This window comes from Syngnathoides biaculeatus, chromosome 17 (genome assembly GCF_019802595.1).
Source record: "Syngnathoides biaculeatus isolate LvHL_M chromosome 17, ASM1980259v1, whole genome shotgun sequence".
Taxonomy (NCBI): domain Eukaryota; kingdom Metazoa; phylum Chordata; class Actinopteri; order Syngnathiformes; family Syngnathidae; genus Syngnathoides; species Syngnathoides biaculeatus.
The window spans coordinates 5,291,736-5,312,011 of record NC_084656.1 but is presented as its reverse complement, the minus strand read 5'-3'; the positions used below and the strand labels follow the sequence as shown (position 1 = coordinate 5,312,011).

At 40.2% G+C, this 20,276-nt stretch overlaps 1 protein-coding gene across 3 annotated transcripts in view; it reads left to right on the top strand.

Annotated features, from left to right (window-relative positions):
• Positions 1-20,276, top strand: part of niban2a (niban apoptosis regulator 2a) — a 59,102-nt gene that overhangs the window by 9,832 nt on the left and 28,994 nt on the right. For all 3 annotated transcript variants that reach the window (XM_061800609.1, XM_061800610.1, XM_061800611.1), the window contains 4 exons: positions 1,581-1,711; positions 7,934-8,062; positions 8,147-8,252; positions 8,778-8,945. In XM_061800609.1, the coding sequence (XP_061656593.1) occupies positions 1,581-1,711; positions 7,934-8,062; positions 8,147-8,252; positions 8,778-8,945 (534 nt within the window). The remainder of the gene's footprint in view (positions 1-1,580; positions 1,712-7,933; positions 8,063-8,146; positions 8,253-8,777; positions 8,946-20,276) is intronic.

The following is a 20,276-nucleotide window of genomic DNA, read 5'->3' as shown; positions in this document are numbered from 1 at the left end:
AAGGAAATTACATGCATAAAATGTACACAATTTATATTTATTTACAGGCTAGCATAGTTTTGCAGTGGATCTTTACTTTTAATAAAATACAATTTATATCAATCGGACAACATGCGGCATTGGGTGGAGCTGAAAAAGAAATGTGATCACTTAAAGACGGGTGACTGCATTTAAGGACACAATGAGACTCCCCTTCCAGATCATGTAAACGTTTGTCAGGGTTGGCACTGGGTCATGAAACCTCTTAGCCAATGAGGCAAACAGTATAAAATATTCTTGCCACACTTATATGTTCTGGTAGTTAGCCACATCATGTTTGTGACTAAACCTTTAGCCATGCTTAGCCAGACCTTGTCATTGGGAACTTAGCAAAAAAGTTCCAACAATATGGGCCTATTTAAAACTACCTAGTCATCAAACTGGAGTAGGGTTGAATGATTTGGGGAAACTATTCTTAATTTAATTGTATTAGGGAGGAGGTTTATCTTGCATATAACTAACAGACAAACATCTATCCTGCAGGCGAGGCTGAAAGGTCAGTTTGGTGGCACGTTGCATCGGGTCTTGTCTTCCTCGATGCGATGCTCCTGCAGCTGACAAAGCCTGCGAGCCTGACTGCTTAGCTAGCATTGTCTTGGATTGAAGCATTTTAACAAGCAGGGGGTAAACTAGACCACTAACAATGTTCACATGTGACAGAATGAGTGGGCTCAATTTGAATTTTTATCAGGAAAGGCTTTTTGAATTTTGACTTAGGCAATTTTGATTCCCCAGCTTGGGAAATGTGGGTAATATTGGCTCTGCCTCATTGTGTTTCAATTAGCCATTGTTGGTGTGGTGAACGGGGCAGCGCGAAGCCTCATTGTTCAACTTCTTCCACATCTGTTTTGTTTGATATAAATTAGCAATTCAGTTGTGAAATTATTTTGAATATTGCTTTCTTTTAATGTTTTGTTTTGGGAGTAATTCCTTCAGTCTGTCAGGTCCTAATTTCACATTCAAATAGCCTAGTTTGCATGACTGATTTGTCTCATTGATCTATGGGGAAGTCATGTTGGAGCTTAGCAAAGTGGTCACACAAACCAGGAATGATTAAGTACAGCAAGACCAATTCTGTTAAGCTAAATTGCTAAATCTGTCAACTACCCTAAATTAATTTCAGTTGTGAACTTCCAGAATTAATTTCATCCACACCATACATAAACACAAACAATCATTCACAACTATTCATATTAAATTCTAAAAAGTCTCTTTTAGTGTTGTGGGAAGAAACAGGAGTACCCAAAGAACGTACTAATTCCACAAGGCGATGTTTCGTAAATATTACCATTTGGAAAAAACACACATTAATACACTAGACCTTAGACTAGTCTATTTTTTTTTCTAACTACAGTATGTATTGCTGATGTGCCACCAATTCTTTCATTTAAAATATAATGTGGTATTGAGACCTATTCAAAGAAACCTAAAATGAAAAATCTGAATAGATTTTTGGACATGAATGAAACACTGCTGATCTTTTGCCAATGTTTTAGATTTCTCAGTGTACTTTATGTGTGTCTCTTTCTCTCTTCCTGCAGTGAAGACCGGAGATGTGATGAGACAATTCAGTGACGTTTATAAGCAGCAGTATGCCGTCGCTCTCTTCAACAGCGTCCGATACGAGATAGAAGGAGGAGGTGGGCCACAATCACAGTTGCTACACAGAAAGGCAAGTCCAGAAAGCAGTTTTCTGCCACCCAAACCAAATGAATGTAGTTTAAAAGAAGTCAACACATTAATAGTTGTAACCACAAAAAAACCCTTGAGTAGTCAGGCTAATTAAAGGCTGTGCAGTTACACAGAATTCCCCCAGAATTGTAGTAATGTTCTAATACTTTCATTAACTCATTATTATCTTGTAGATGTGTATAATGCCTTTCAACATACAAAAACTGCTGTATACACAGCTTGAAATGCACTTGCACAATGTATTTTTTTTTTTTTTTAATTCAACTTGTCTTGTTCAGCTGCATGGCCTTGTCTCTACTCTTGGTGGGTATGTATCCCTTTGGGCTTGAACAATTTTGCTGTGCAAAAGTGGAGTTTGAAAGACTCCCTCTGCTTATATTGAAATTTTAAACATTGTTTATTGAAAATACAGTCAGACACGTGATGAGGACATGCAATAATTAAGCAAGAGCAAACAACATATATGAGAGGACAAAAAATGTCAGGACAGGAAGTGGAAAAAATGAGCAAGGCAGTGCTAAACAGGCACTGGGAACCAGCGGTCCAAAGCCTCCAGCCTCATCCAAAATAAAAGACTGCAAGGTTCTAACGGGAAGCCAAGCAGAAGCCACCCTACGCGATGAAATGGCCCCAAGCAATTACCTCAACAATGCTACATCTAACCCCCAGCCGAAACGCTAATCAATGAATATCAAATCAAACTGCCCACGCCCATCCACATGCCGCCCCCCAGCCTACTTGTCTGACACCGATACCGGCCACAAACATATCATGATTAATGGAAGCGACGTGTCCAAGTTTCTGCATTTACAAAAACCTCCATGTTAAGTGTTGTGTTGTGGAACTGCACTACATCATACTCTAATTCCAAATTATATAGTGGAACCTTGAGATATGAGTTTCATTCATTCCTGGACAATGTTCATAACTCAATACTTGTACTGGACAGTGTTCCCTCACTTTTTAAACCAATCGTTTTAAGTACTGTATACTGGCTCTGTCAAAACAATGTGGCAGTACTCCATGAATGAGATCATTAAGTGGGATCTGAGGATCTGTTGTCCTACCTACAGTGCAGTGAAAAAGTATTGGCCACTTGGATTCAGGATCTGGACACATACTGATAAAACCATAAAATCACAAATTTAATAAACGTCTCATCAAACCAACGTTATCTCACGAGAACATCTAAAATGCACTTCCTACATGATTTGTGTTCCTCTTAGTAGTAACGTGTGTGTGTGTGTGTGTGTGTGCGCGCGTGGGTGTGTGCGCGCGTGGGTGCGTGCGCGCGTGCGTGCCTGTCTGTCTTTGTCTCTGTATGTTCCCCACCACCTCACCCCTTCTCCGCTGTCAGATCAAGCAGAATGGAGAATCTGCATCCCCTTTATGCCAGAACAGTTTTACTATGTCACAGTGGAGTTTTTGAGCTGCCTCTGTTTTCTTCTTATTTCAGTCCAACAGAACAGAATTTCTAGAGGAGTGAGAGAAACAGACAAAGTCCTAACTATAAACACATTGAGAGAGGCAAATCATTCCTTATCTCCAATAAAGAGACATGAAATATGGATGTTTCATGAAAATGTAGCACTACACCGTGTGAATGAAGGACAGGACAAGATAGGACAAGAACAGGACAGGAAATGAAGCATGCAAGACAAGGATCGTGAACCTGGCTATACAACTGAAATGTCGTGGGACTGACAAAGTGAATTATAAAAGTCTATAGAATGAGAATATAAGGGTTGGGGGAGGAGGAGTACATCAGAAATTCGCATATACATGTTCTTTATTGCAACAAGTGAGTAGTCCCACGCCCAGTCAAAGAATCCCAGGGGTGTGGACCTCCAGACGCATGCAAGTGAATTCACACTAAGACTGACTGACTGACTGTCCTATTATTAATGTATCCGCAACACAGAGGTGAAAGACATCACTCAGTCAATTGAGGATAAAACCAAGACCAGGGGTCCACTCGAGAGCGTGGAAGTGAGAAAGTATGTCCAGTGAATAGTGTGAATGTGTGCTAAGTGAGTGATAAAGAGACACGACTTCTGCAGGTCAGGCCCATCAGGCCAGACAACCACTGACAAAGAGGAATGCCACATCCAGACCTGTAGCATCACCCCTCCCGGCACCCGCTACCTGCCCCTGAGTGCAGGAGGGGGACTCCTCACATACTAGACCAGGCAGGGACAAAAAAAAAACAAAAACACATCAGGCCCCACAGCCTGCAGAAGAACACCTGACCCCCATGCGGCAAGAGGAGCCAGCGAGTGGAGAGGGACGCAAGGAATGGAGAGAGAAAAAGGAGCCCCACCAGCAGCCACAGGGAAGGACCCACGAAGGCGCCACCCGGCACCATCACAACACACATGGACAAGGATCACCATCACACAGTCAGTACTCCCAGAGAAGTCAAACCCGTGGTCCTGTCCCCGAGATTGGGATTGAGTTAAAAAACATATAAGTTAGAACCACAAACACAGGGACAAGAGAAGAAAATCACCACTCCTTGCACATGTCCTCTCACCATAAAAACGTTCAAAAACGTATAAGCAAAGAAAAATTAAAAAGAGATTAATAATGAAAATCATAATAGCTAAAAAAATACAATAAAAATACACAATAACAGCAACCTTGACAACAAAGAATACAGGTCTTTTTTTTTCCACCATTAGGAAAGTATTCTTGATATTGTCAGAAGGCATCCTACCCAGGCTAAGAAATCAAGAGTCTAGATGATAGTCGAGCATGTTAAGGAAAGGTGACCAGCAATTTATGAATATATATATATATATATATATATATATATATATATATATATATGTACTTGATTATTATATTATTGTATTTTTTAACAACATATTCTATGATGAGATTTATCCACTGATTAATATTGGCTTGATTTTGCATTTTGATAGACTGTTTTGTTTTTTTTTAGCAATTTGTAACATGATGATTAATGATTGTACATACGTATTAGGAAGGTCAATTAATCTTAAAGTGGGATTGACATCCCTATAAACATTCTAAAATAGATATTGTAATGAAAAATACATATAACAGTATTCACTTCAATGTCTATATGAAAAAAAAAGTGCGCGTCATCCATGCACAAAGTTGCGCAATTGAGTGTCCCTCGACATCCAAGTGGTCGCCACATTAGTCGCGTCCTCTGTCCTTGACGTCATTGTCACTTCCGCCATTTAAAACATGCAGTGCCTGCTACTATGGAAGCCGAACAACAGAGATATTCGTATTTTTCCGACACCCCTTCTGACACCGAAGCTCTTTTCAAAAAGGACAACACCACACAACCGAGTGAAGTTACCGGGGCAATATTACACTATTGTTTCGAGCCATATTCAGATGCTATCCGATCACGGCCAAACCACATCCCGTCCGATCCACTCCTGCGGCGGAGATTAGCCATCGCGGCTCATCGCAGCCGGCCGGTGTGGCTTATGACAGAACAAAGCTGTGCTGCTTTAGTCACAGTCGAGCCAGGGCGCTTTATGCGACTGAGTAACGCATTCTTGGCTGGGTTCTTCAGAGCCGCCCCCGTGGCAAAGCCCGACGCGCAGCCTTCGCAGAAGCTGTGAACGCCGAACGCGGCGCCTCAGCCGGTGTGGCTGAGCTTCGGCGCCCGTTGTGGCATATAAGGAGGAGGTGGAGCCGAGCTATGTTGCTTTTAGGGGTATGTTCAAAGTCGCCACCGTACGCGATGAACACTATCGAGACATTGTTGGCTGGACAATGCGCACATCGACACATTTCATACGCTGATCTTTTTCTTTTTTCGTTACGTTATGAGAGAGATAGATTACGTGGTCCGCCCCAAACTATTAGTTTTTTTAGTAGCTGTATGCGCACATCAACACATTTCATACGCGGATCTTTTGCTACGTTATGAGTGAGACCGATTACGTTTTTTTTGGAGCTGTATACACACCTGCCTGTTATTTGGAACCCACGAAGCTCTCGTCCTCTGCACCCGTGCAATCTATTTTTCACAACGAACAGGGTCTGTTTCAAACTTATGAAGGGTAATTCCATTCTCCTGAGTGTTCAAGCAATGTCCAGCAATGCAATGGGGCGGCATTTTGGCTAACACAAAGGAACAACGAGCTACCTTCCCGGAGGTAAAAATAATGTAAACAAACAAGTCCACTAGAGGGTGCCTCTGTCCTGTACGTCACTTCCTGCTTCTTCTCGAAAACAAATCCCTCGAAAGGATTTTCATGGCGGGAGTTACAAAAACCTGTATATGTCAGAATCATGTTTTGTGGTGGAAAAAACACATGGGACCATATTGGCTGTGGGTTTTTCATTAATAATATACCAAAAATCATCCGTTTGACAACACTTGACCTTTAAATTGCCAAGTATACACAGGCACAGGCACACACGTGTCAAACTCAAGGCCCCGGGGCCAGAACTGCCCGCCAAGTGATTCTATTTGGCTCATGAAAGCAAATCTAGTTTGTTAGCTTCCCTGATTCTTGTGAAAATTTGTACCAAAATTTCACATTGTCATATATCATAAATGACAACTTTGAGATATTGGAAGCATTTCCGTGCTATCAAACATGAATAGTAATAGTTATAATAACCCATTACACTTAATTTCTGATTCCAAAACCAGGTAAAAAAATGTTGTGAATGATATGATAAGGCAATGGTTTCACAATCATAACTGCCCTCTGAGGGTAACCATAACTATGATGTGGCCCGTGACAAAAATTTGTTTAACACCCCTGATCTAGGGAAACATGGATTCCTCAAGTTCAAAATATGAGTTTTTGTGTAACCGAAGTCCAGAAGCATTGAATTGACATGTATTCCCCATGTAGCATGAAAATGGGTATCTGGGCTATTAGCGCTTAAGATGGAAGCGGTGATTGGATTCCTAAAGCATTTATGGCATTCAAGACTAGTGGAAATAAATGGACATTTTGGGAATTTGTTGTTGAAGTCTATTTGTTCCAATGCTAGCAAAGAACCACACTCCGCATTGTGATGCCACCATTTGATAAGGTATTGATTGGTTAGCTAAATAATAGTGTTTAACGTTTAGGCCTCCCTCCTGTTTGGTTTACAGAAGATTGGATTTACTGATACTATTTTCTTATTTTTGGAATAAAATTTTACTACAGCTGAGTCTGAGGTTTGATACCATTTAATTGTGCTCTTAAATTGAATCATTGAAATAATGAAAATATTTTTTTTGATAGGATTGTAGCTTTTTTTCCCCAGTAATGACATGGGCAAGTTATTCCAGCGTTTTAAGTCAGCTAAGATTTTCTCCAGAAGTGGTGTGTAATTGGCAGCACGGTGGCGCAACTGGTTAGATCAATCAAAAGCTTTCCCCGCGTCAAATGACATAATGATTTGAATCTAGGTTTTTACGCTGTGACATGCTTATTAAATTTAGCAAACATCTGACATTATTTTTGGAACTCCTACCTTTAATGTTGCTGGTCTGGTCAAAGTGAATGACTGACAGGAGTACATTTTCAAGTTTCGCTGCAAGGGCTTTCAATATAATCTTGATAGAGTAATCAGCAGCAGTAACTGAAATCAAGCTTTTACAATAACTGGGATTGATTCTTTTGCAACTCTGGGAGAATTTTGGTAGATTCTTCATCACAGAATTGTTTTAGCGCAATCATATTGGATAGTGTTTGAGCATGACCTGCCCTTGAACTCCACCAAAACCTTCAGATTTCTCCTTCTTTTAAACACTGCAGTGCTGATATTATGGTTTGGGTCATTGTCTTCCCGTATAACCCAAGCACACTTGAGCTTGAGGGCGCAGACTGATATGTGGACATTCAACTCCCAAGGTTTTTGGTAGACAGCAGAAGTCATTTGTTTTCCAGATCCTGAAGCAGAAAAACAGATTACAGTTTGCAAAAAGACACCAAGAGAAAGATCTTAACTTCTGGAGACATGTGCTATGGTCTGATGAAACAAAAGTGGAGCTGTTTGGCCATAAGGACCAGTGTTACACAGGCACGGAGAGAAAATGCAAACTCCATACAGGCTGGGCCGCTATTTGAATCCTGATTCTTAGAACTGTGAGGCCAACGCTCTACAGCTTTTCCACCGTGCTGCGACTTTTAAAGTTTTGTTATTTAAATGTGATTTTTTTTTTTTTTAAATGTATTTCTCTCTCTCCCCCACCCCCCTCCACCAGGACCCTTTGGCTGGCCGTTTAATATTTTCTGGGAATTTGTTCCAGTACCTAGAGGAAAATCGAAAGTGGAGGAATCGCTTCGTATCAGTGCCAAACAATTACAGCATCAATCTCTATGAGAGCAAAACGGTATGTTCACTTTACTTGCAATGTCACGTAATTTCATCTTGGTCATTACAATATTTTATTATTGAGTCTTTTTAATTTTGACAGGCACATGAGCGGAGTCTGCATCCCAAAGTAACCATCAACTGTGCAGGGTACAAGGCCCTGACCTCCATCGAAGATTACATTGAACTAATTAACACAAGCCTTCCAGGTAGTAGACTGGCAACACATATCGTACAGTCGTTTTTCTCTCCTTCGTTAAATGAATTGTGCACGTAAAGCACAATATAGCGTAGTATAGCAAAAATATTGTACATAAAAAAAAAAGCCAAACGCAAACTCAAATGGGATCCAACAAAAGCTGTTTAAAAAAAAACATAGAATTAATGTGGCACTTTAAATGCATAGTGTTTATTATTATAGAACTGCAGAACTGCATTCTATCACTGAGAGTTCTTAAAGGTGTACATGAGAAATGCACAAGTGCATATTAAATGTGAACTTGATTTAACAATGGGAATACAAATAACGTTTTTCGTTTTTTTTTGTTTTTTTTTTTTATAAAGCTTTTGTGTTTGATCACATAGAATGAAGTAAGGAGTGCAAATGTGCACCTATTTTTGGATTTATTTTTTAAATTTTCTTATATGATGACCTACAGTATGTGAATAATACAAACAGTCAAAGCATGCTATCTACCATTTTCTCAGTTATTCTGTCACATACTTTGTTTTAGATGTCAAAGCCAAAGTGGGCAGCAGTCCTTTCATCAAGTGTGCAACTCAGTTCCCACTCATCCTTTGGCACCCCTATGCGCGTCATCATTACTTTTGTGTGATGACTGAGAAGGAGCAGCAGAAGTGGCATGCTGTCTTGCAAGACTGTATCCGGCACTGTAACAATGGTAAGAAAACACAGGAATATCCATTATACATTAATGTATACACATGAAATAGGAGCTCTCTTGTATTGATTAGATTTACAGTATTTAAGTCATTCGCTGCCATTGACAGCTACAGAAGTCAATATCTATTTTAACTGGACATCCACACAGTAAATTTTATCTTTAAAATGTTGCACAAGTGGACAGGTTTTTTGATATGAAGGCTGTGAAAATTGCCTGAATCGTGGCATATTTTTATTGTTTTGTCACATTATATTGCTCTTTCACAAACATGAAGTGAATACATTTAGTACGGGTAATAGATGTATTAATAATTCCCTCTTTCAGATCCCCCAAGCAATTATTTGGATGAAAACCACAACAGTTAAAAATATATGCCTCATGTAAGTTTTTAAATTAATGACAAAATAAACTCAAAATTATATTAAGTACCTATTATATTAACCTTCCTAGCTAAAATTGTCATATTACCTTATCTCCTCATTTTCTTCAAATATTAAAATAGGGTTTCTTATGTCTAGCTAAGTTTTTCCATACAAATATAATGGAGCATTTAGGTGCCTTTCCAGTAATTTGTGGACAATGGTTTGATCTGTTTGAGTAATATGAATTTGCTTACATGGGTGCGGTCATGATAATAACAAAACAACACAGCCTTGAAGATGGAATTTATATCCAAACAGTGGTCGAAACTTTACTTAACTGACTACCGTAATTTACGGCCTACAGAGCGCATCGGATTATAAACCTATACACAGTACATTTGTAAAGGAAATACCATTTGGTCATACATAGGCCGCACCTGTGTAACAGATGCAAGTGCCCACATTGAAACTTGAGATATTTACAAAGAAAGATGGTACACAGAGTTTTCAAAGTTTTAATACCTTAGCTTACCTTAACATAGCAACAACATGGTAGCACAGCACTAACAGAGCCAGTTTAAAAAAAAAAAAAAAAAGTAAATCAGTGAGACGCGGCAGAAACATGCTTGCTCCGCACTAACTGTAGCAGGGCACTAACCCTGGCACGGTGCTAACAGGGCTGGTAATGAAAAAATAAAAAAAAAACATACCAATAAAAATCGCTGAGACACGGCAGAAAAATGCTACCAAAGCCCTAACGCTAGGCGCAGTGCTAACAGGGCCAGTTAAAAAACATGCCGGTAAAAGTCACTTCCTCTGCACATATATTCCACTGGTCTCACTCTTAACTCGATTGCCCCCTTGCAGCCGTTTGGATAAAATGCACAAATTAGCTGCATCACAGTATAAGCCACAGGGTTGAAAGCATCTGAAAAAAGTCGCAGCTTATAGGGTGGAAATTACAGTATACGCCTTAATCATTCCTTAAATGTACAGTATGACATTGTGCATTTTGTGGGATTGAGTGATTAACATGACCCCAATAAGCAAGAGTAATTTTTCTGTTAATTGTCATTTAAGATGTCATTTGTTTGTTAGTGACAGCAGGGGAAATTGTCTTCCTCACAAGTTTTACTGTCTCCAACTTGGGGGCAAGGTTTCTTGTTTGAGCGTATTGTCAACACGATCATTGTTTACAAATCACCTGTGCAAAATAATTGGTCACAACTTCAAGGAGTTCTGAATCGGGTCACTGTGGAATCTGTGCACAACATACGTCTTGAAGAAGTTAAACTCATTCAAACTCCCCAAAAATATTTGGAGTTTGTGCTATTGAGTTGATACTATTATTTAGTTCCCTGTACTACCTATCAGCTGAATATTATGCACTCATGCACAACTGAATTGAGGAGCACAGTGCAAAGAATGTCTTTGATCTGCCACCATCATATGCTTAAGTCGTTCTTGTCTGTACAAACGCTCTCACACACTGAATCTCTAGATTTGAGAAAGGATAGGCAAAAATTGCACTCATGTAAAAGTACTGTTACTTTACAATAGTATGACTCAAAAGTAAAAAAAAAAAAAAAGTCCTTGCCAAAATTTCTTGTCTAAGAGGAGTAAGATTTTTCTTTTAAAGAACTGATTTAGCTGGTAGCATTTGAATTCTTTATTTAATCTGAGCATGAACAGCAAATAAATATATAAATAACTACATAAAATGTGAATGTGCAAATTCAGATATTGCTGAGAAATGTCAAAAACATGACTTCTTCTTTTTCTTTCGGCTTGTCCCGTGAGGGATCGCCACAACGTGTCATCCTTTTCATCTAAGCCTATCTTGTGCACCCTCCTCTCTTAACACCCACTGTCCTCATGTCCTCCCTCACAACATCCATCAACCTTTTCTTTGGTCATCCTCTTGCTCTTTTGCCTGGCAGCTCCATCCTCAGCACCATCCTACCAATATACTCACTCTCTCGCCTCTGAACATGTTCAAACGATATAAGTCTGCTCTCTCTAACCTTGTCTCCAAAACATCCAAGTTTGGCTCTCATAAGATCATTTCTTATCCTATCCAACCTGTTTACATCAAGCGAGAACCTCAGCATCTTCATTCCTGCTACCTCAAGTTCTGCTTCCTGTTTCTTCACATCCACCGTCTCTAATCCGTACATCATGGCCAGCCTCACTACTGTTTTATCAACTTTGCTCTTCTTCTAAAACAACATACAATAAATAAAGCTTTATAAAATAACTTACGGCAAATTCAGCTCCAACAACTGGTCTTGTGCTATTTTGTTTCTTTATTTTGCTTATCTAACTTACTAAAAGACTCAGTGGAACAAGCCTACAGTACAGTAGATAAAAAAAACTCAACACATCCTCTGTTTGCATGCCAGGATGTTAAAAAAAAAAAAAAACACAAGAGAGGCCAAGATAAATCACGTTAGAAACTTTTCCACAATTGATGTCACCTAAAAACCGTACAAATCAGTTTAGTGTTCTTTTTAATCTTTTCTGTCATCTAATATAATCATGTTGCACAAGTGTGCACACCCCCATATTCCTGGCACGTGGCTGTGATCAAAAGTACCCAGTCACATTACAACTCATGCTAAATTGGAATCCAAAAATACCTGCCACCATTCCAAGGGCCCCAAAACAATACCACATACAAATAGGGCCTTACAGAAACTTAATTTACTGCAACTTACTGTAAGGTGTTTTCTACGTTTGGGCAAACAACAATGTATAAATAAAATAAAAGCAGGTTTGTTTTTTTGTTTTTTTTTTTTTTTGGTGATAAGATATTGTTTTTCAATATAAGTCTCTTTGGCATGTGCATGAAGAGTTTGTGTAGCCATGAGTTGCTATTGCCATTTATTTGGTGAACTGGAGATAGAGGTGACTAGTAGTTATGATGGATTGGTGAAACAGCACCCGTTGGAGAAGCTTTGCTCACGAAACAATTACATCACGCAAGTAATTGCTGATGAACAAGAATATCGAGGAGCATTTAGAGCACTATAACAGAGGTAAAATACTGTTTCTTCATGACATAATCAAGTGAAACTAAAAAGTATCTTGCATTTAAAAGTACTCGGACAAGTGAAACTTATCCCAAATGAGTGTTACTTTACAATAGTATGACTCAAAAGTAAAAAAAAAAAAAAGTCCTTGCCAAAATTTCTTGTCTAAGAGGAGTAAGATTTTTCTTTTAAAGAACTGATTTAGCTGGTAGCATTTGAATTCTTTATTTAATCTGAGCATGAACAGCAAATAAATATATAAATAACTACATAAAATGTGAATGTGCAAATTCAGATATTGCTGAGAAATGTCAAAAACATGACTTCTTCTTTTTCTTTCGGCTTGTCCCGTGAGGGATTGCCACAACGTGTCATCCTTTTCATCTAAGCCTATCTTGTGCACCCTCCTCTCTAACACTCACTGTCCTCATGTCCTCCCTCACAACATCCATCAACCTTTTCTTTGGTCATCCTCTTGCTCTTTTGCCTGGCAGCTCCATCCTCAGCACCATCCTACCAATATACTCACTCTCTCGCCTCTGAACATGTTCAAACGATATAAGTCTGCTCTCTCTAACCTTGTCTCCAAAACATCCAAGTTTGGCTCTCATAAGATCATTTCTTATCCTATCCAACCTGTTTACATCAAGCGAGAACCTCAGCATCTTCATTCCTGCTACCTCAAGTTCTGCTTCCTGTTTCTTCACATCCACCGTCTCTAATCCGTACATCATGGCCAGCCTCACTACTGTTTTATCAACTTTGCTCTTCTTTCTAAAACAACATACAATAAATAAAGCTTTATAAAATAACTTACGGCAAATTCAGCTCCAACAACTGGTCTTGTGCTATTTTGTTTCTTTATTTTGCTTATCTAACTTACTAAAAGACTCAGTGGAACAAGCCTACAGTACAGTAGATAAAAAAAACTCAACACATCCTCTGTTTGCATGCCAGGATGTTAAAAAAAAAAAAAACACAAGAGAGGCCAAGATAAATCACTTTAGAAACTTTTCCACAATTGATGTCACCTAAAAACCGTACAAATCAGTTTAGTGTTCTTTTTAATCTTTTCTGTCATCTAATATAATCATGTTGCACAAGTGTGCACACCCCCATATTCCTGGCACGTGGCTGTGGTCAAAAGTACCCAGTCACATTACAACTCATGCTAAATTGGAATCCAAAAATACCTGCCACCATTCCAAGGGCCCCAAAACAATACCACATACAAATAGGGCCTTACAGAAACTTAATTTACTGCAACTTACTGTAAGGTGTTTTCTACGTTTGGGCAAACAACAATGTATAAATAAAATAAAAGCAGGTTTGTTTTTTTGTTTTTTTTTTTTGGTGATAAGATATTGTTTTTCAATATAAGTCTTTGGCATGTGCATGAAAAGTTTGTGTAGCCATGAGTTGCTATTGCCATTTATTTGGTGAACTGGAGATAGAGGTGACTAGTAGTTATGATGGATTGGTGAAACAGCACCCGTTGGAGAAGCTTTGCTCACGAAACAATTACATCACGCAAGTAATTGCTGATGAACAAGAATATCGAGGAGCATTTAGAGCACTATAACAGAGGTAAAATACTGTTTCTTCATGACATAATCAAGTGAAACTAAAAAGTATCTTGCATTTAAAAGTACTCGGACAAGTGAAACTTATCCCAAATGAGTTAGCCACAAAAGATTAAATGTGTCACTACGCACATCTGGATTTGAGTCTATGGACCTGATATTGTTCACAATATTTCTGTTGTTTGTTGGTCGCAAAGTTAAGAAAGAGGCTGACGTTGGTCCCATTTGTCCGCTACAGTGAAAAAAAAACAAAACAAATTTGAACACCCTACTATATTGCAAGTTCTCCCACTTAGAAATCATGGAGAGGTCTGAAATTTTCATCGTAGGTGCATGTCCACTGTGAGAGAGGTCTGAAATTTTCATCGTAGGTGCATGTCCACTGTGAGAGAGATAATCTAAAAAAAAAAAAATCCAGAAATCCCAATGTATGATTTTTTTTTTGTAACAATTTATTTGTGTGAAACAGCTGCAAATAAGTATTTGAACGCCTGTGTATCGGCTAGAATTCTGACCCCCAAAGACCTGTTAGTCCGCCTTTAAAAGTCCATGTCTTATCCGGAATCAGATGCACCTGTGTGAAGTCGTTAGTTGCATAAAGAGACCTGTCTACTCCATGCAATCAGTAAGACTCAAACTTGTAACATGACCAAGACCAAAGAGCTGTCCAAAGACACCAGAGACAAAATTGTACAACTCCACACGGCTGGAAAAGGCTACGGAGAAATTGGCAAGCAGCTTGCTGAACAACAGTCCACTGTTGGAGCAATCATTAGAAAATGGAAGACGCTAAACATGACTGTCAATCTCAATGTTAGTGGATCCCCATGCAAGATATCACCTCGTGGGATCCCAATGATCTTTAGAAAGGTGAGGAATCAGCACAGGACTACACGACAGGACTTGGTCAATGACCTGAAAAAAGCTGGGACCACAGTTTCCAAGGTGACTGTTGGCAATACACTAAGATGTGATGGTTTGAAATTATGCAAGGCACGGAACGTTCCCCTGCTTAAACCAGCACATGTCAAGCCCGTCTTGAGTTTGCCAATGACCATTTGGATGATACAGAGGAGTCATGGGAAAAGGTTTTGTGGTCAGATGAGACCAAAAATTGACGTTTTTGGTCATAATAATAGGATGTCTGCACTGTATTAAGGAGAGGATGACCACAGCCATGTATTGTGAGATTTTGGGCAACAACCTCTTTCCCTCAGTCAAGGCATTGAAGATGGGTCGTGGCTGGGACTTTCAATATGACAATGACCCGAAGCCCACAGCCAGGAAAGAAGCATAAGAAGAAGAAGCATATCAAGGTTCTGGCGTGGCCTACCCATTCTCAAGACCTAAACCCAATAGAAAATCTTTGGAGGGAGCTGAAACTCCGTGTTTCTCAGCCACAGCCCAGAAACCTGTGTGATCTACAGAAGATCTGTGTGGAGGAGTAGGCCAAAATTCCTCCTGCAGTGTGTGCAAACCTGGTGAACAACCACAGGAAATGTTTGACCTCTGTAATTCCAAACAAAGGCTACTGTACCAAATATTGAGATTTTTTTTCCCAGGTGTTCAAATACTTATTTGGAGCTGTATCACACAAATAAATCATTTAAAAAAATCATACATTGTGATTTCTGGATTTTTCCTTTTAGATTATCTCTCTCACAGTGGACATGCACCTAATGCAGCCCTATGGGGGCACAAACCAGTGCAATCTGTAGGCCGGTCCCAAGCCCGGATAAATGCAGAGGGTTGCGTCAGGAAGGGCATCCGGCGTAAAAACTGTGCCAAACAAATATGAGCGTTCATCTAAAGAATCCCATACCGGATCGGTCGTGGCCCGGGTTAACAACGCCCGCCCCCGGCACTGCTAACCTGCAGGGCGTCGGTGGAAATTCAGCTACTGTGGGTCGAAGACAAAGAAGAGGAGGAAACCGGATCCAGCGTCAGAAGAAAAAGAGGAATGCACAGAGCCTACAACTGAGTGTAGGGACTTTGAATGTTGGGACTATGACAGGAAAAGCACAGGAGTTGGTTGACATGATGATTAGGAGAAAGGTTGATATTCTGTGCATCCAAGAGAGCAGGTGGAAAGGTAGTAAGGCTAGAAGTTTGGGAGCAGGGTTTAAATTATTCTACCACGGAGTAGATGGGAAGAGAAATGGAGTAGGGGTTATTTTAAAGGAAGAGCTGGCTAAGAATGTCTTGGAGGTGAAAAGAGTATCAGATCGAGTCATGAGACTAAAATTTGAAATTGAGGGTGTTATGTATAATGTGGTTAGCGGCTATGCACCACAGGTAGGATGTGACCAAGAGTTGAAAGAGAAATTCTGGAAGGAACTAGATGAAGTAGTTCTGAGCATCCCAGACAGCGAGAGAGTTGTGATTGGTGCAGATTGTAATGGACATATTGGTAAAGGAAACAGGGGCGATGAAGAAGTGATGGGTAAGTACGGCATCCAGAAAGGAACTTTGAAGGGCAGATGGTGGTGGACTTTGCAAAAAGGATGGAGATGGCTGTAGTGAACACTTATTTCCAGAAGAGGGAGGAACATATAGTGACCTACAAGAGCGGAGGTAGAACCACGCAGGTAGATTATATTTTGTGCAGACGATGTAATCTGAAGGAGGTTACTGACTGTAAAGTAGTGGTAGGGGAGAGTGTAGCTCGACAGCATAGGATGGTAGTAGGTAGGATGATTCTGGTGGTGGGTAGGAAGATTAAGAAGACAAAGGTAGAGCAGAGAACCATGTGGTGGAAGCTGAAAAACGAAGAATGTTGTGCAGCCTTCCGGAAAGAGGTGAGACAGGCTCTCGATGGACAACCGAAGCTCCCGGAAGACTGGACGACAACAGCCAAGGTGAGAGAGACAGGCAGGAGAGTACTTGGTGTGTCATCTGGTAGAAAAGGGGAGAAGGAGACTTGGTGGTGGAACCCCAAAATACAGGGAGTCATACAAGGAAAGAGATTAGCGAAGAAGAAGTGGGATACTGAGAGGACTGAGGAGAGGCGAAAGGAGTACATCGAGATGCGACGTAGGGCAAAGGTAGAGGTGGCAAAGGCTAAACAAGAGGCATATGAAGACATGTACACCAGGTTGGACACGAAAGAAGGAGAAAAGGATCTCTACAGGTTGGCCAGACAGAGGGATAGAGATGGGAAGGATGTGCAGCAGGTAAGGGTGATTAAGGATAGAGATGGAAATGTGTTGACTGGTGCCGGTAGTGTACTAAATAGATGGAAAGAATACTTTGAGAAGTTGATGAATGAAGAAAATGAGAGAGAAGGAAGAGTTGAAGAGGCAAGAGTGAAGGACCAGGAAGTGGAAATGATTACTAAGGGGGAAGTCAGAAAGGCACTACAAAGGATGAAAAATGGAAAGGCAGTTGGTCCTGATGACATACCGGTAGAGGTATGGAAGCAATTTGGAGAGATGGCTGTGGAGTTTTTGACCAACTTATTCAACAGAATACTAGCGGGCGAAAAGATGCCTGAAGAATGGAGGAAAAGTGTTCTAGTTCCCATTTTTAAGAACAAAGGGGATGTTCAGAGCTGTGGGAACTATAGAGGAATAAAGTTGATGAGCCACACAATGAAGTTATGGGAAAGAGTAGTGGAGGCTAGACTCAGGACAGAAGTAAGTATCTGCGAGCAACAGTATGGTTTCATGCCTAGAAAGAGTACCACAGATGCATTATTTGCCTTGAGGATGCTCGTGGAAAAGTACAGAGAAGGTCAGAAGGAGCTACATTGCGTCTTTGTGGATCTAGAGAAAGCCTATGACAGAGTACCAAGAGAGGAACTGTGGTACTGCATGCGTAAGTCTGGTGTGGCAGAGAAGTATGTTAAAATAGTACAGGACATGTATGATGGCAGCAGAACAATGGTGAGGTGTGCCTTAGGTGTGACAGAGGAATTTAAGGTGGAGGTGGGACTGCATCAGGGATCAGCTCTGAGCCCCTTCCTGTTTGCAGTGGTAATGGATAGGCTGACAGATGAGGTTAGACTGGAATCCCCTTGGACCATGATGTTCGCAGATGATATTGTCATATGCAGTGAAAGCAGGGAGCATGCAGAGGAACAATTGGAAAGATGGAGACATGCACTGGAAAGGAGAGGAATGAAGATTAGCCGAAGTAAAACAGAATATATGTGCGTGAATGAGAAAAGTGGAGGGGGAAGAGTGAGGCTACAGGGAGAAGAGATAGCGAGGGTCGACGACTTCAAATACTTGGGGTCAACAATACAGAGCAATGGAGAGTGTGGTCAGGAAGTGAAGAAACGGGTCCAAGCAGGTTGGAACAGCTGGCGAAAGGTGTCTGGTGTGTTATGTGACAGAAGAGTGTCTGCTAGGATGAAGGGCAAAGTTTACAAAACAGTGGTGAGGCCGGCCATGATGTACGGATTAGAGACAGTGGCACTGAAGAAACAACAGGAAGCAGAACTGGAGGTGGCAGAAATGAAGATGTTGAGGTTCTCGCTCGGAGTGACCAGGTGGATAGGATTAGAAATGAGCTCATTAGAGGGACAGCCAAAGCTGGATGTTTTGGAGACAAGATTCGAGAGAGCAGACTTCGATGGTTTGGACATGTTCAGAGGCGAGAGAGTGAGTATATTGGTAGAAGGATGCTGAGGATGGAGCTCCCAGGCAAAAGAGCGAGAGGAAGACCAAAGAGAAGGTTTATGGATGTGGTGAGGGAAGACATGAGGGCAGTTGGGGTTAGAGAGGAAGATGCAGGAGATAGGCTAAGATGGCAAAAGATGACACGCTGTGGCGACCCCTAACGGGACAAGCCGAAAGGAAAAGAAGAAGAAGAAAGAAGAAGACAGTGGACATGCACCTAACATAAAAATTTCAGACCCCTCCATGATTTCTAAGTGGCAGAACTTGCAATCTCGCAGGGTGTTCAAATACTTATTTTCTTCCCTGTAACAAAATTGGAAAACAAAGTTTGGTGACGTCTTAACGATGTTAGAAGTGGCCAGTTGTTGTGCTTGGATTTAACAAAGTGGTTTACAATCAGTTAGTGGAGCTTACTTGGCTAAAAAGAATCTCAAGCTCTGCCTGTCACACTGTCGTAAAATAAAGTTCAATGGTGCGGTCTAGACTCAGAGCCATAACTTCTGTGGGAATGTCCAGTGGTGGAAATGAAGAAGTGAAAAGAAAGCACAGTGGGGTGGGCACTGAGGTTTTTTTTTTTTTTTTTTTTTTTTTTTTTTTTTTAAATAACAAAATGTCATGAATCATCAGCTGGACATCAGCAGTGATGAGATTTGAGTCCATTTAAGTTCAAAATACTTGATCGCATGTAATATAAAAAGCCAAAACAATATAGTAGTTTAAAGTCTGTAACTTTTGAGGGATGCCTACTGTATAACAGTTAAATTCCTGGATTGGTATTAGTCCGATACTGTAATAGTTTCTTCCTTACCTGATTCTTCACCTCTCCCCAAAATGTCATCCGTAGTAGTGTTTGCATAATCCAGTCCACAAATGTGCAATTCAATTTGACAATGCTGAAAACATTCAATTGTAGACGTTTGAATGAATATGTTAAATCGCACAAACCATATATTCCTTGAATCACATCAGTAGAAAACTTGTTCGAAGCTGTTTGTTAGCAAACGACTGTGAACAAAAATACAGAGGCGACACCATAAATTGAACTCAAACATTATCAAGAATTATAGGAAGGCCAATCTGGAATTTACTGAAAGGTAGAGGCAGTCAAAGTTCTTGACTAAGGTTTTATAGACTGATGACACAAAGACCTTTACCAAAATGATGAAAAGGATTTACTTTTTTTGGTCCAAAACACACTAGCTCAAATGTGAAACAGGATTCGGACTTACATGTTTTTTGTTTTTTTTTGTGTGTGACTAGCTCATCAATCTTCATGGATTTAACATGTGCTGGCAGTAGCAAAATTATTTTAGAAGTGAACAGAAACTTTTTTTTTTCTGCCAATTTAAGAAACATCCAACCGGACGGTAAATCGTGAGAGGCTGTCTTTAAAAGTAGATCTTGGGGTAAAAAAAAAAATAAATGTGTTGGGACCTCTGGAAAAGAGCCTTTATCCCTGTAGTAAACAGTGATGAAAGTCCTATGGATTTTCGGATTTTTAAGTTTTCACAAAAATTCCTCCAGAAAATTGCCTAAAATTAATCTGGATATTAGTTGACAACATTGATCAAACATGCGTTTGAGTTCATTGTTTTGCTTTCACAAGCGTAGCCATGTTAAGGCACTAACACGAGTAACAGTAACGCCCCTCCCCTCGCATTCTCTCAATACGTCGCTTATTTTGTGTTGTCTTGACATTAATTTAAATGTTTTATTTCATAAACGTTGT